Source organism: Amblyraja radiata, chromosome 3, assembly GCF_010909765.2.
Source record: "Amblyraja radiata isolate CabotCenter1 chromosome 3, sAmbRad1.1.pri, whole genome shotgun sequence".
NCBI lineage: Eukaryota > Metazoa > Chordata > Chondrichthyes > Rajiformes > Rajidae > Amblyraja > Amblyraja radiata.
This window is the reverse complement of record NC_045958.1, coordinates 76388056-76401944: the sequence shown is the minus strand read 5'-3', so window position 1 is coordinate 76401944 and position 13889 is coordinate 76388056. Positions and strand designations below refer to the sequence as shown.

The window sequence follows — 13889 nt, the reverse complement described above, 5'->3', positions numbered from 1 at the left end:
TTTGGAAGGGTGACGAGCATCCAGTTGCTTATCTCTTTAATTCCCCTCCAACTTTCATTCTCTGCATCTCCAGTCTCCAACAGCATTGGCAAACATAAAATCGGGAAAAATGTAATCTTCTGTCTGGGAACATGGGAACCATCAGTAGAGTGAGTTTAATAATTCCACGTAAAACTCAATTGTTCTCACAGATGTGGCTGTTCCATACTGTTTCAATTTATGTCTCAGATTGATTAGGTATCATTTTATCCTAACCTATTTTAAAAACTTGATCTGTAAATTTGATCTGTATTGTACGTAAGGTCACTGGGTCATAGGGCTGGACGCACGGAGCCGCTCAATCCATCTGGAGGACATCCGTAACTTCCGGTATATGTTATTAATGCAAGAAACGCGTACTTTTCTACCTGTTAAAAACCGCCAAAATGTTGATTTTTTGCGCTGTAAAAAATTGTGGAAGTCGGGGTAACCGTGAGAGACATGTACCCAACTTCAGAATTCCAAAGGTGAAGCGAAATGAAGGTAAAGAGAAGCGAGAACTGAAGGGACAACAACAGCTAAAGTGCTTGGCGAACATTGGCCGTGCAGGTATCGGAATTGAAAATATTGGGGATTATTGCGTTTGCTCACTGCATTTCATCAAGTAAGGCATTATTTGTGTTTTTTCTTGATTCCTTTGGTATCTAAAAAGTCTGAGAAGTGATAACTCTGGATGTAAATTTTGCTTCAGAGGCGTTTTCTTTTTGTATGTAAAAACCCACGAGAACCATGGGCGATTTAAAAATTTTACAGCCAGATTTATCACTTCTGAAACTCTTTAGATGCCAAAGGAATCAAGAAAAAACACAAATAATGCCTTAGTTGATGAAATGCAGTGAGCAAACGGTCAATGTTTGCCAAGCACTTTTGGCTGTTGTTGTCCCTTCAGCTCTCGCTTCTATCTACCGTAATTTCTCCTCACTTTTGGAATTCTGAAGTAGGCTAAATGTCTCTGACGCTTATCCTGATTTCCATAATTATTTACAGCGCAAATATTGACAATTTCGGCGGGTTTTAACAGGCCCGCTACGCTGGAAACAATGGTCAGTGCTTACTTGCAGTTCATCGCGTGTACTCCATTTGGCGTAGCGTAGCAACAGTACGGGTCATGAGTCGTGACCCGACTGCCGTGAAACCTCCCTATTCGTAATTTGTATCTAACGGAATCAAGGGATATGGGGAGAAAGCAGGAACTGATTCTAGTTGATCAGCCATGATCACATTGAATGGCGGTGCTGGCTCAAAGGACCGAATGGCCTACTCCTGCACCTATTTTTCTATGTTTCTAAATCGAGAAATAAGCGACAGACAAATCTGTATTTAAAACAGAAAATGCTGCAAAACCTAATGTTTTTCAGCAATTTCCGTTTTAATTTTGATAGCATTCTGTCAGACAATTCTCCATTCGCTCTACTTTTCTCTCAAAAAACCTACATGCCTTTTCATTGATCTTTCTGATGACCGATCCTATTCCCTTCCCCAGTTTGCTTGAAAAAATAAACTTTATTCACAACAACAAATATATACCAAACGGAACAAAAAACTTAATGCATTCTCTTAATAATTCAATAGTGATCGCACCGATCTCATAGCAAACACACTAGTCCCACTGTTACTATTTGACCTGCTGAATGACCTCATCCTCCTTCATTTCCTGGAAGGCTCAGTTCGAACCGGGGTGTGCGCATGAGCAAAGATCCTATACTGCTATAGGATCTTTGCGCATGAGTAGACGAGTGAAAGTATGCGTACAGCGCACGCGCAGCCCGGCGTCTCCAGCCGACGCTCCGCGCCCCCGTCCTCGCGCATGCGCCTCGCCCAGCGGGAAAGCCCTGCTAGCAAAAATAATCGTGACGGTCGCGACTGCGCCTGCGCCCCACCCCCACTTCCTCTTCCTCTCCCCGGCGAGATCCACACCCCGCATGCGCGCCGGCCCGGCGACCGGCCCTCGTCTCCCCGCCCCTCACCCGCATCAGCGAAAGGCGTGTCCGCACCAGCCAACTGGAGGACACGTATTCTTTTAAAATATTAAAATATAACTTCGGGTGTGAGGGAAGCTGCGGCCGGAGCGAGTGCGGTGATCGTTGGAGGGTGTTTGTCCCGGCGGATTAAGGAGCTGCTGCTGCTGCTACCGCCGACGGTTGTGTCCCCCGTGGCCTGGCGCCGGTCGACAGGTGGAGGAGGCAAGAGAGGAGCCACCGCCACCGCCACCGCATTGTCCCACAGGCCGCCGGCACCGAGCAAAGGACGCGGCCTCCCTCCCTCCCTCCCTCCCACCACTAGGGCCGCAGACTGAAGCGGGATCTCGCCTGGGTTCCCCACCGCCTCCCCGGCGCAGATGACTCGTAGATTCAGGTCAAGTTTCTCTTCCTTTTGTGAGAGGACTCCTGGCTTTCACTTCGATCGATGAGCGTTGAGAAAGGGGGGCTAGGGATTACGCTGGATTTATCACGAGAGCATCCGGTCTGTGGCTGCCCGACTTCCCTCGGAAGATTAAACATGCGATCCATCGCCGGCTCGGAGTCCAATCGCCGGTGAGGACATTGTACAAGGAAAATTCTCGGAGAAAGTTTCCCGTTGATATCTTCAACGCAGTAGTTTCTCCCCTGCGATCACTGGAATAGTTCATTTGTTCATTATTTATTTGATTGATTGACTGGGACTGACTGGCCTTGCCATGAATAACCTGTCTCTGAGTGAGCTGTGCTGCCTCTTCTGCTGTCCGCCCTGCCCGGGTCGCATCGCCTCCAAACTCGCTTTCCTGCCGCCGGAGCCCACTTACGCTCTGCTGCCCGACGAGTCCGGGGGCCACTGGAGCCTGCACCTGTCCGAGCGAGCCGACTGGCAGTACTCGCAGCGGGAGAAGGACTCCATCGAGGCCTTTATGACCAGGACGAGCCGGGGCAACCGCATTGGTTGTATGTTTATCCGTTGTTCCCCCAGCGCCAAATTCACGCTGCTCTTCTCGCATGGTAATGCCGTGGATCTGGGCCAGATGAGCAGCTTCTACATCGGTCTGGGCTCCAGAATCAACTGCAACGTCTTCTCCTACGACTACTCGGGTTACGGGGCCAGCTCTGGGAAGCCTTCTGAGAAAAACCTCTATGCAGACGTAGACGCGGCTTGGCAGGCCCTCAGGACCAGGTAGGGAAATACCACCACATGGTTTATCATAGACTATATGCCATCAGAGCAATCGTTTGAATTTAGCTCACCCAATAGTTCACCACACCCCTGCTGCCCTGCAAATTGTTCAATTTCAATTATATGTATTCGCTTTTGAAACGTTATGTGAATTAATTTTATTACCTGCATTATGCTTTCATACTCTGATACTGTTTGGTATCTTCTAGAATTCAACTGCCCTTTGGCTCTTTCGTGCTGACCAAGCTGCCTACCTGATCTATTTGGCCCATATTCTTCCAAGCCTTTCTTATCCACAAATGTGTCCAAATGTCTTTTAAACATTAATTGTACTATGTAATCTTGGAACTGGTTCCATATACCCAGCACCCCCTGTAGGAAAACTTTGCCCCTCCAGATGGCATCACTTTAATTCTTAATTCTGATTACTTGTGTATCTCTAAATTTAATTCCCGTTAGCACCCCTGACTTCAGCCATGCCTTCAGCTGCTTACGTAATCTAAATTCTGCTATTCCTTTACCAAAGCTCTTTACCTCTTGTACCTCCTTCATGGCACACCTTAAAGCTTTCCTCTCTGACTAAACATTTAGTCATCTTATTTTGTCTGAATGCCATTTTATTTTGTTCGCTAATGCTTCTGTGAATGATTTAGGGGTGTTTTTGCTGTATTAAAATGTGACCAAATGAAGTTACTGTATCTTAACAAAAACAAAATCAGTTCTGTCTTTAATTACTATCTTTGCTTTCCACCATTTTCTTCCTTTGTCTTCCAGTGTTCTACCAGAGTATTAGTTTCTGTCTGTAATAAACATGCAGTTAAGAGGTACCTGAAAAATCATTTGAAAGCCATGCTCCTTCAGACTTCATCTATCACACCATAGTGGGAATAGAAGGTAGACAAAAATGCTGGAGAAACTCAGTGGGTGAGGCAGCATCTATGGAGTGAAGGAATTTCCGGCCGAGACCCTTCTTCAGACTGATGTGAGGGTGGGGGGGGCGAGAAGAAGAAAGGAAGAGGCGGAGACAGTGGGCTGTGGGAGAGCTGGGAAGGAGGAAGAAAGCAAGGACTACCTGAAATTGGAAAAGTCAATGTTCATACCGCTGGGGTGTAAACTTCCCAAGTGAAATATGAGGTGCTGCTCCTTCAATTTGCAGTGGGACTCTCTCTGGCCATGGAGGAGGCCCAGGACAGAAAGTTTGGATACGGAATGGGAGGGGGAGTTGAAGTGCTGAGCCACCAGGAGATCGGGTTGGTTAATGCGAACTGTGCGGAGGTGTTGGGCAAAGCGATCGCCAAGCCTGCGCTTGGTCTCACCGATGTAGAGCAGTTGACATCTAGAGCAGCGGATGCAATAGATGATGTTGGAGGAGGTGCAGGTGAACCTCTGCCTCACCTGGAAAGGCAGCTTGGGTCCTTGGATGGAGTCGAGGGGGGAGGTAAAGCAACAAGTGTAACATTTCCTGCGGTTGCAAGGGAAAGTACCAGGGGAGGGGGTGGTTTGGGTGGGAAAGGACAAATTGACCAGGGGGTTACGGAGGGAGCAGTCTCTGCGGAAAGCCGAAAGGGGAGGAGATGGGAAGATGTGGCCAGTGGTGAGATCCCGTTGGAGGTGGCAAAAATGTCAGAGAATTATCTGTTGTAGGATTAGTTGTGGGATTGGAAATTAGTTAGTATCTGGAAACTATGCACAATAAAGGCAGGTATTTAAGATTGGGAGTATGTGATATGTTGTGGTTCACACCAATGTCATGCTGTATCAGGTACTGACTTCTCAATAATGTTCTGAAGCTTGCACCCTCAAAATGGAAGGAGTGCACGCCACAATTAGAATACATCTCCGATGTAACCTTTGTGCTGAATAAGTGTAGGAAAGAACTGCAGATGCTGGTTTAAATCGAAGGTAGACACAAAATGCTGGAGTAACTCAGCGGGACAGGCAGCATCACTGGAGAGAAGGAATGGGCGACTTTTCGGGTCGAGACCCTTTTTTCAGTCTGACCCGAAACATCACCCATTCCTTCCCTCCAGGGATGCTGCCCTGCTGAGTAACTCCAGCATTTTTTGTCTAACTGTTGAATAAGGGTGTTCAGTATGGCTACGTGAAAGAATAATAACCAGAAATTTGCAGAATTATCACTGACTGCTAAAAGCTAATGAACATCAATTGTCTGTGCATTCAATAAAATGTGGCCAGTCGAGGATAAAGGAAGTGGCAAACAGAAGAACTTGTACCCTGGTTGCATGATTACACGGCTACAGAAAAGTACCAACTCGGGCTGGATGAAGTTTGAAATTCAAGAAAGAATGACCAATAAACTGCAAAGGAGAAACAGAATAAAATAAACTATCATGAGACATACAACCAGCCTGTGGACCTTCTAAGGAATAGACTAGTAATAGAATGTTCTTCCTAATTTGAGGAAGGACATTCTTGCTATTGAGGGAGTGCAGCATAGGTTTACATTGTTAATTCCTGGGATGGCGGGACTGTCATATGCTGAGAGAATGGAGCGACTGGGCTTGTACACTCTGGAGTTTAGAAGGATGAAAGGGTATCTTATTGAAACATATAAGATTGTTAAGCGTTTGTCACGCTAGAGGCAGGAAACATGTTCCCGATGTTGGGGGAGTCCAGTACCAGGGGCCACAGTTTAAGAATAAGGGGTAAGCCATTTAGAACGGAGGCGAAGAAACACTTTTTGACACAGAGTTGTGTGTCTGTGGAATTCTCTGCCTCAGAGGGTGGTGGAGGCCGCTTCTCTGGATACTTTCAAGAGAGAGTTAGACGGGGCTCTTAAAGACAGTGGAATCAGGGGATATGGGGAGAAGGCAGGAATGGGGTACTGATTGGGGATGATCAGCCATGATCACATTGAATGGCGGTGCTGGCTCGAAGGGCCAAATGGACTACTCCTGCACCTATTGTCTATTGTCTATAAAGGCAACCCGTGTTTCTTACAGGCGGGTGTGAGGATTTATAATGTGGAATAAGGAAATGGCAGAAAGATTAAACAATTACTTTGTGTCTGCCTTTGCAGAGCAATAAGTACTGGAAAGTCATGCTTCCAGTGCAACTGAGGAAGTAAAATGTATTAATATTGGTGGACGCTCTGGTTATCCTCAAAGTTCTGTGGATTTTGGAATATTTCCTACAGATCGATTGATGGTAAATGTGGCATAATTTCACTCGAAAATGAGGAGAAAGAATACGTGGTGTTAACAACCTCTCAGACTGACGTCAGAAGTTGAAAATGCAAAAATTTTAAGTTAATGATTAGATTTCAAGACATCTAAATAAATAATGATATGCTATGAAATTACTCCATATGGATTTACAAAATGGATGTCGTGTTTAAGTAATGTATCTACTAGGTAGATGAGTGGGACATAAATGTGATGTGATATATTTGATTTTTTGAAAGTCTTTGGATTAGATTGCTGAGCAAAGCTAGAGAACATGGTGTACACACTGATATACTGGTATAGATTGAGAATGTAGTTAAATAAAAGGTAGGAATAAAAAGAACCACTTAGTTGGCAAGTGGAGACAAACTGAGTGAGTTGGCAACAACAGGGCAGATGCAGTGTAATATGGAAAAATGCGAGGGTATCCACTTTAATTTAAAGCAAAAAATACTTGTAAACTTACTTGTAGGGTAAGATTTTAGGAAAGTTGATATTTAAAGGGATCTGGTGCCTTTGCATGTGTCATTCAAAGTTAGCATGTAGTTGCAGCAGGCCATGAAGAAGATAAAAAAAGTACCTTTACGTTTACTACTGGAGGATTTGAGCATAAGATACAAAGCTGCCTCATAATTGTGTATTGATGAGACCACACTATTTGCATAATATTAATTTCCTTGCCTGTAAGCTTATGCTTGCCATGATGGAGTTCAGTGTTGATTTACCAGGCTGATTTCTAGGATGATAGGTCTATCGTATGAAGAGTTTGAGTCAGCTGGATCTCCATTCTCAATTGTTTAGAAGAATGAGAGGTGACCTCAGTGAAACATACAAAATACTTGAAGGGCTTAATATTATAGATACTGGGAGCATGTTTCTCCTAACTGAGGAATCTAGAACAAGGTTCATAACCTCAAACTAAGCGATAGAACTGAAATGAGGATTTTTTTTTTTCCTTCCAAGGCGGCGTTTCTTTTCCAGAGGTCTGTGAAGATTCAATCCATTGATAACATTTGATTACAATCAAAACAGATTGGTAGATTTCTGAACATTGCCAATGGCAGGCAAATGAGGTGCAAGATAACATGATTTTATTGAATGGTGGTGTAGGCTTGAGGGGGCAGAGTGGTCTAATGCTGTGTCTTGTATTAAAATATTTTATGACTATCTGAGTTAACAATCATCCCAATCACTTAAATGGAATTTAGTCCAATTTATAGACTTTGTTATTGGCGTCAGCAACGGTCTGGGTAATTGAACTGCTTTCTGCAGGGAAGATGGAGCTTATTCCTATGGCTTCCTCTAATCAACTCAGCTGATTATAATAATAATAATAAATTTTATATTTAATGGGCGCCTTTCATACAAAATCTCAAGGACACCTTACATAGTAATCGGAATAAAAACATATAATCGGAGTAAAACAAGTAATTAAAGACATCACAATGACACAAATTAAAAACAGAATTCAATCCAAAAACAGAAAATCAAAAACACAGTGTGAATTGATATGAAGATTATGATACAATGAAATTGGTGGTTGTGGTGGGAGGCGAGACCATGCAGCAACTTTTAGTCTGATCACTTTGAGGATGGCCACTCACAGTCAGGATCATGCTGCTGCTATCATGTCCACTTTGGATTCAAGCCATGAATGAAAATAACTATAACTTGGTGTAAAGATCCAAGGAGTATGTATATTGATGACAATGTTGGGGATTATTGCCCTGCCTTTTATATTGTGCTTTGGGATCTTCCATGACTACCTGAGGCTAGATGGGAAGAAATAGAAAAAAGTGTGGTCATTCAATGAACACAAATTTATCAGTGGATCACACTGAAGCACCCCCTGTGAGTGCATTGACATGATTAAAATGAGAGGAGAAGAACTTAAATTTGAATGTAAATGTTAAATTTACAAAATAAATGTCAATATTTTGGGAACCAAAACTCGAGTTCAAAATATAAAATGGTCACCATTAAACCACTACGTTAGTAATATAAAGGAATCGAGACGACTAATGTGATGCGAAGGCGACTGGAATGTCAAGCATGGCGCTTAAGTTAGAGCATTAGCCAGAACCCGTCAGGAAAATTGGAATGCAGTATGCAAAGAATATATTGGCCTTGGATGGCTCATTGAAGAATTAAGTAAGGAAGTAAGAATGAGGGCGGCACTGTGGCGCAGCGATAGAGTTGCTGCCTTGCAGTGCCAGAAACCCGGGTCCGATCCTGACTACAGGTGCTTGTCTGTACGGTGTTCGCATGTTCTCCCCATGACCTGTGTGGGTTTTCTCCGGAGCTTGAGGTTTTCTCCCACACTCCAAAGACATATAGGTTTGTATGTTAATTGGCTTGGTATAAATGTAAAATTGACCCTAGTGTGAACTCGTTGTGCCAAAGGGCCTTTTTCTGCACCGTATCTCTAAACTAAAGACTTTATACAAATCGTGGAAACCTAAGCTATAGTGACTGCTGGTACCCTTAAAGTATATTGACTATTGCTACAATTATGTTCAGCTGCGAGTTGCGTGACCCAGCCGCCTCCCCCCCCCCTCTCCCTCTCTAGGAAGTGGTGAATATTGGGACCTATGGGTGAGTGGTGGAGTATTGCGTTGGGGAACCAGCCCTCCCATGTGATGCCACGCCCCCAACCCCTCCATCTCTGCCCGTCCCTCTCCACCCACACCCCCCCCCCCCCCCCCTCTAGCTGCGCCTGCGCAGTTGGGGGTTATGCGTGAGTGGATAGGGCGGGGGATGAGGTAAAAGGAGCAAATGAATAATATTAATATAATATCAAGGTGGGGGATTAGTGTGTGTATGGAGGGGGGGGTGGTTAATGTGTTTGTGCGTGTGTGACGCCGAAGGTCGCCCCTCCCCACAACGCGACTGGACAAGTAAGTAATAATTGTTTACATACCCTGGTGTTGGTTGTATTATTCAAATTGTGTATTCTGCACATAAAAATTTGTGTCGAATCTTTTGTTTGGTATCTCTGGTCTTCTCAAATTGTTGAGCTCCGATTGCATCTAAGGTTGATTGATTTCCTACGGATTACTTTGAATACATTAAGTGAAAAAAACCTCATGCTATTTGTGGCTAATATTAATTTAGAAATAATTGGTACTGTTGAATGCAGCCTTTTGAATATTTAAGGATCACTGTGCCCACTGAATCAATAGGTTGGACTTAATATCTGGTTCTGTCAATTTTGCTGATTGGTGCTAATTTTCTATCAGATTTTGACAAATATTTTATGAATGTAAAAGTAGATTAAGTACTAGCACTTATTGATTTTTAATGCCTTTTATTTAATCCTAATGCTGCTCCAAAAAATTAATCTAAGATGGCAGTAATGTAAAACCGAAAGAGCACGGACTGACTGGGATCTTAACTATTGTCAGTGGTGGAAAGTACACTCCTGAAGACCTACATGTTGTGAGCAATATCACTGAACCGGCCACCAAAAATAAACTGCTCGGGTGCTGGGAAGAGGGAGTGGCCAGGGTGCAATTCGTCCTTAATTATGCTGCTTGCCTTGCCGAGGCAGTGTGAGGTATAAATGGAGTCCATGGAAGGGAAGTTGGTTTGTGATAGTCTGGGCTGCGTCCACAATTCACTGCAATTTCTTGCAGTCTTGGATGGAGCTGTTCCGAAACCCAATGTGTAGGAAAGAACTGCAGAAAGTGGTTCCCCGACATTATAATCAAACCCGCCAACATGTGCCGTGGTAATCTGGCACGCTGACCTCTATTGTCTATGGTAGAGGCCAGGCGACAACTCTCAGCCACCTCCTCCTACTTATCCTTGGACCATGATCGCATAGACGAGCACCAGGACATAATATCACCATTTCATTACTTCCAGCTGTCTGCCCTCCAAAGCCTCCAACCTTATAGATTCCCAGACCTGCGCGTCCCGATGTTAGCTTCTCCCCAAAATCCACAAACAGAACTGCCCTGGCAGACCCATTGTTTCTGCTTGTTCATGTCCCACTGAATTAATTTCCACATTCCTCGACTCCATCCTACCTCCTCGGTGCTATCTCTTGCACCCATGCAGAACTCACTGACTTCATCAATTCCACGACTAATTTTCATCCTGCACTCAAAGTCACTTGGACCATCTCCGACATTTCCCTACCGTTTCTAGATCTCACCGTCTCCATCACAGGAGACAGACTATCGACTGACATCTATTATAAACCCACTGACTCCCATAGCTATCTAGACTACGCTTCTTGCCACGCTGTTTCCATTAGACTCTATCCCGCACTCCTCTGTCTGTGCCGCAGCTAAGCCCAAGATGAGATGTTCCATACCAGGTCATCAGAGATGTCCTCATTCTTTAGGGACGGGGGTTCCCTTTTTCCATTATAGACGAGGCTCTTACTAGGGTCCCCTCAATATTCCACAGCTCAGCTCATACTCCCCCTCCCCCCATTCGTAACAAGGACAGTCCCACAAGTCCCACATTATCTAAATGGTGGCCGACTAGGAAAAGGGGAGATGCAGCGAGACCTGGGTGTCATGGTACACCAGTCATTGAAAGTGGGCATGCAGGTGCAGCGGGCAGTGAAGAAAGCGAATGGTATGTTAGCTTTCATAGCAAAAGGATTTGAGTATAGGAGCAGGGAGGTTCTACTGCAGTTGTACAGGGTCTTGGTGAGACCACACCTGGAGTATTGCGTACAGTTTTGGTCTCCAAATCTGAGGAAGGACATTATTGCCATAGAGGGAGTGCAGAGAAGGTTCACCAGACTGATTCCTGGGATGTCAGGACTGTCTTATGAAGAAAGACTGGATAGACTTGGTTTATACTCTCTAGAATTTAGGAGATTGAGAGGGGATCTTATAGAAACTTACAAAATTCTTAAGGGGTTGGACAGGCTAGATGCAGGAAGATTGCTCCCGATGTTGGGGAAGTCCAGGACAAGGGGTCACAGCTTAAGGATAAGGGGGAAATCCTTTAAAACCGAGATGAGAAGAACTTTTTTCACACAGAGAGTGGTGAATCTCTGGAACTCCCTGCCACAGAGGGTAGTCGAGGCCAGTTCATTGGTTATTTTTAAGAGGGAGTTAGATGTGGCCCTTGTGGCTAAGGGGATCAGAGGGTATGGAGAGAAGGCAGGTACGGGATACTGAGTTGGATGATCAGCCATGATCATATTGAATGGCGGTGCAGGCTCGAAGGGCCGAATGGCCTACTCCTGCACCTAATTTCTATGTTTCTATGTTTCTATGTCCTCACATTCCACCTTATTAGCCGTCGCATACAGCACGTAATCCTCTGACATTTTCGTCACCTCCAACGTGATCCCGATAATAGCCTCCTTACCATCTCCACCCCTTTCTGCTTTCCGCAGAGACTGTTTCCTCCGCAACTCTCTGGTCACCTCGTCACTTCCCACCCAACCCACCCCAGGTACTTTCCCCTGCAACCGCAGGAGTTGCAATGCATGTCCTTGTACCTCCCCATTGACTCTGTCCAAGGACCCCGGCAGTCTTTTCAGGTGAGGCACAGATTCACTTGCATCTCCTCCAACCTCATCTACTGTATCCACTGTTCCAGGTGTGGTCTCGTATATCGGCGAGACCAAGCGCAGGCTCGGCGATTGTTTCGCTGAACACTTCAGCTCATTCTGCCTAAACCTACCTGATGTCCCGGTTGCTCGACAGTTTAACTCCCCCTCCCAATTCCACGCTGACCTTTCTGTCCTGGTCCTCCTCCACTGTCAGAGTGAGGCCCAGCACAAATTGGAGGAACAGCGCCTCGTATTTCACTTTGGTAGCTTACTCCCAGCAGTATGAACATTGACTTCTCTAACTTCAAGTACCCCTTGCTTTCCCTTACTCTACATCGCCTCCCCCTTCCCAGTTCTCCGACCAGTCTTGCGTCTCCGACTACATTTTATCGCTGTCCCACCCACTCCCCTGACATCGGTCTGAAGAAGGTTCTCAACCTGAAATGTCACCCATTCCTTCTCTCCAGAGATGCTACATGTCCTGCTGAGTTCCTCCAGCATTTTGTGTCTGTTCCGAAAGCAAGCTGTGAAGCATCCAAACAAAAGTAGTTGTAATGAGCTGAAAGTCGCTATACTAATAGAGATCTTTTATTTTGCTTTGCAGTTTTATGATACTAGTAGTGTTACTAGTGTTAGCATAATTATTTCAAATGCTGTTTAGTGTCCAGTCAAGCTGCACCCAGCCTGTGCGTAGCTACGGCTGCATGAATATCTTGTGTTATTCCTTCACTTGGGAATTCTGCTTAGCTTATATGAATATTTTGTCACATCAGTAGTTTTGGATTAAAATGTTGTGCTTATTGGTGGATGCCATGTGCTTACAGGACCATCAGATACTTTCACTTTATATCAGTTTGATGTAATGTTGGTTGTTGAGAATGGATGATCAGCGAGATGCTTTTAAAGGTTTGGGAAATTGTAGATCTTGGACCTCAGTAATGAAGACAGTCACCAAAAGTGTAATGTTAAGATAAGGATGAACTAGAGCTAAAAACTTGAAGGAGTATTGAGATCTCAGTCATGGAGTTGAAGGAACTAATAAGGAAGGGGAGAGACAAAGCTATCCAAAGAGTTGTGCCTGATTTGGATGGATCAATTCTACTTGATGAAGAAAATAAACTCTAACATTTATCTGTACCTCGATGGATGAAACTAATAGTGCAGAATATTTTTACTTGTATGCAATAATTATTCAATAGTTATCTACTAATAATTGGATGGTGATGATGATTCCTTCACAGGGCTGAACACAAGATTAATGCTATTTTCTTTTTAAATAGTGTATTCAATTACAATAGTATAGTTATTGTAAACCTTAACCTCAACCGCTTAAACACGGCTCCAAGTGCATTCTGCTTTTGCGTCTCTGCATTGTTAATGTGATTTCTGTAAAAAATCACTCCCATTTCAAGTTTTTTCACAACTGTTGGAGGTGCAGGGGGTATGCTGAGGGGAGGGATGGGGACAGGGGAAGAAAGAGCCAAGAGGGGATGAATGGGTGTTGGTTTTTATGTCATCAGTTCATGGTACCTCAAATTCTGCAAGGACTTGTTGCAAGTTTAGAATGTGTGATTTTGTTTCAAGTATTTTGCTTCACAGGTCCTGCTGCTGATGAGTCAGACTGCAGCACTTTATGCTTTTCTGAAGCTTGTCCGTTGGGTGTGCCCTATCATAATTAACTGCCATAGTAATAGTTTTGTCATGTCTATAAACACATTTGGGTGTTGACAGTAAGTAATTACAAGAACAGCACCTGGAAATTTGGTAGATGGTGAAGAGACCTCTTTGGCTGTTTTATTTCTATTGTGCTTTAAAAAAAAAAAAAATACAAATTTTAATCCAAACCAGCAAATTAGAGCCTAATGTGTATTTGACCATTGTTTCAGGAAGTGATTATATGATGGCCTTTTGCTTATCTATTCTTTTCTCAGCACATCATCCCTTACAAGAATGATCCCAGGAAAGAGTACATTAACCTATGATGAGCATTTGTCGGC

The 13889-nt window shown here is 44.2% G+C and overlaps 1 protein-coding gene across 1 annotated transcript in view; it reads left to right on the top strand.

Moving 5' to 3' along the window:
• The first annotated feature begins 1948 nt into the window (after positions 1 to 1948).
• abhd17b (abhydrolase domain containing 17B, depalmitoylase) overlaps positions 1949 to 13889 on the top strand; it is a 60261-nt gene continuing 48320 nt past the window's right edge. Inside the window, exon 1 of the mRNA XM_033018128.1 lies at positions 1949 to 3183. Coding sequence (XP_032874019.1) covers positions 2717 to 3183 — 467 coding nt within the window. The 5' untranslated portion in view covers positions 1949 to 2716. The remainder of the gene's footprint in view (positions 3184 to 13889) is intronic.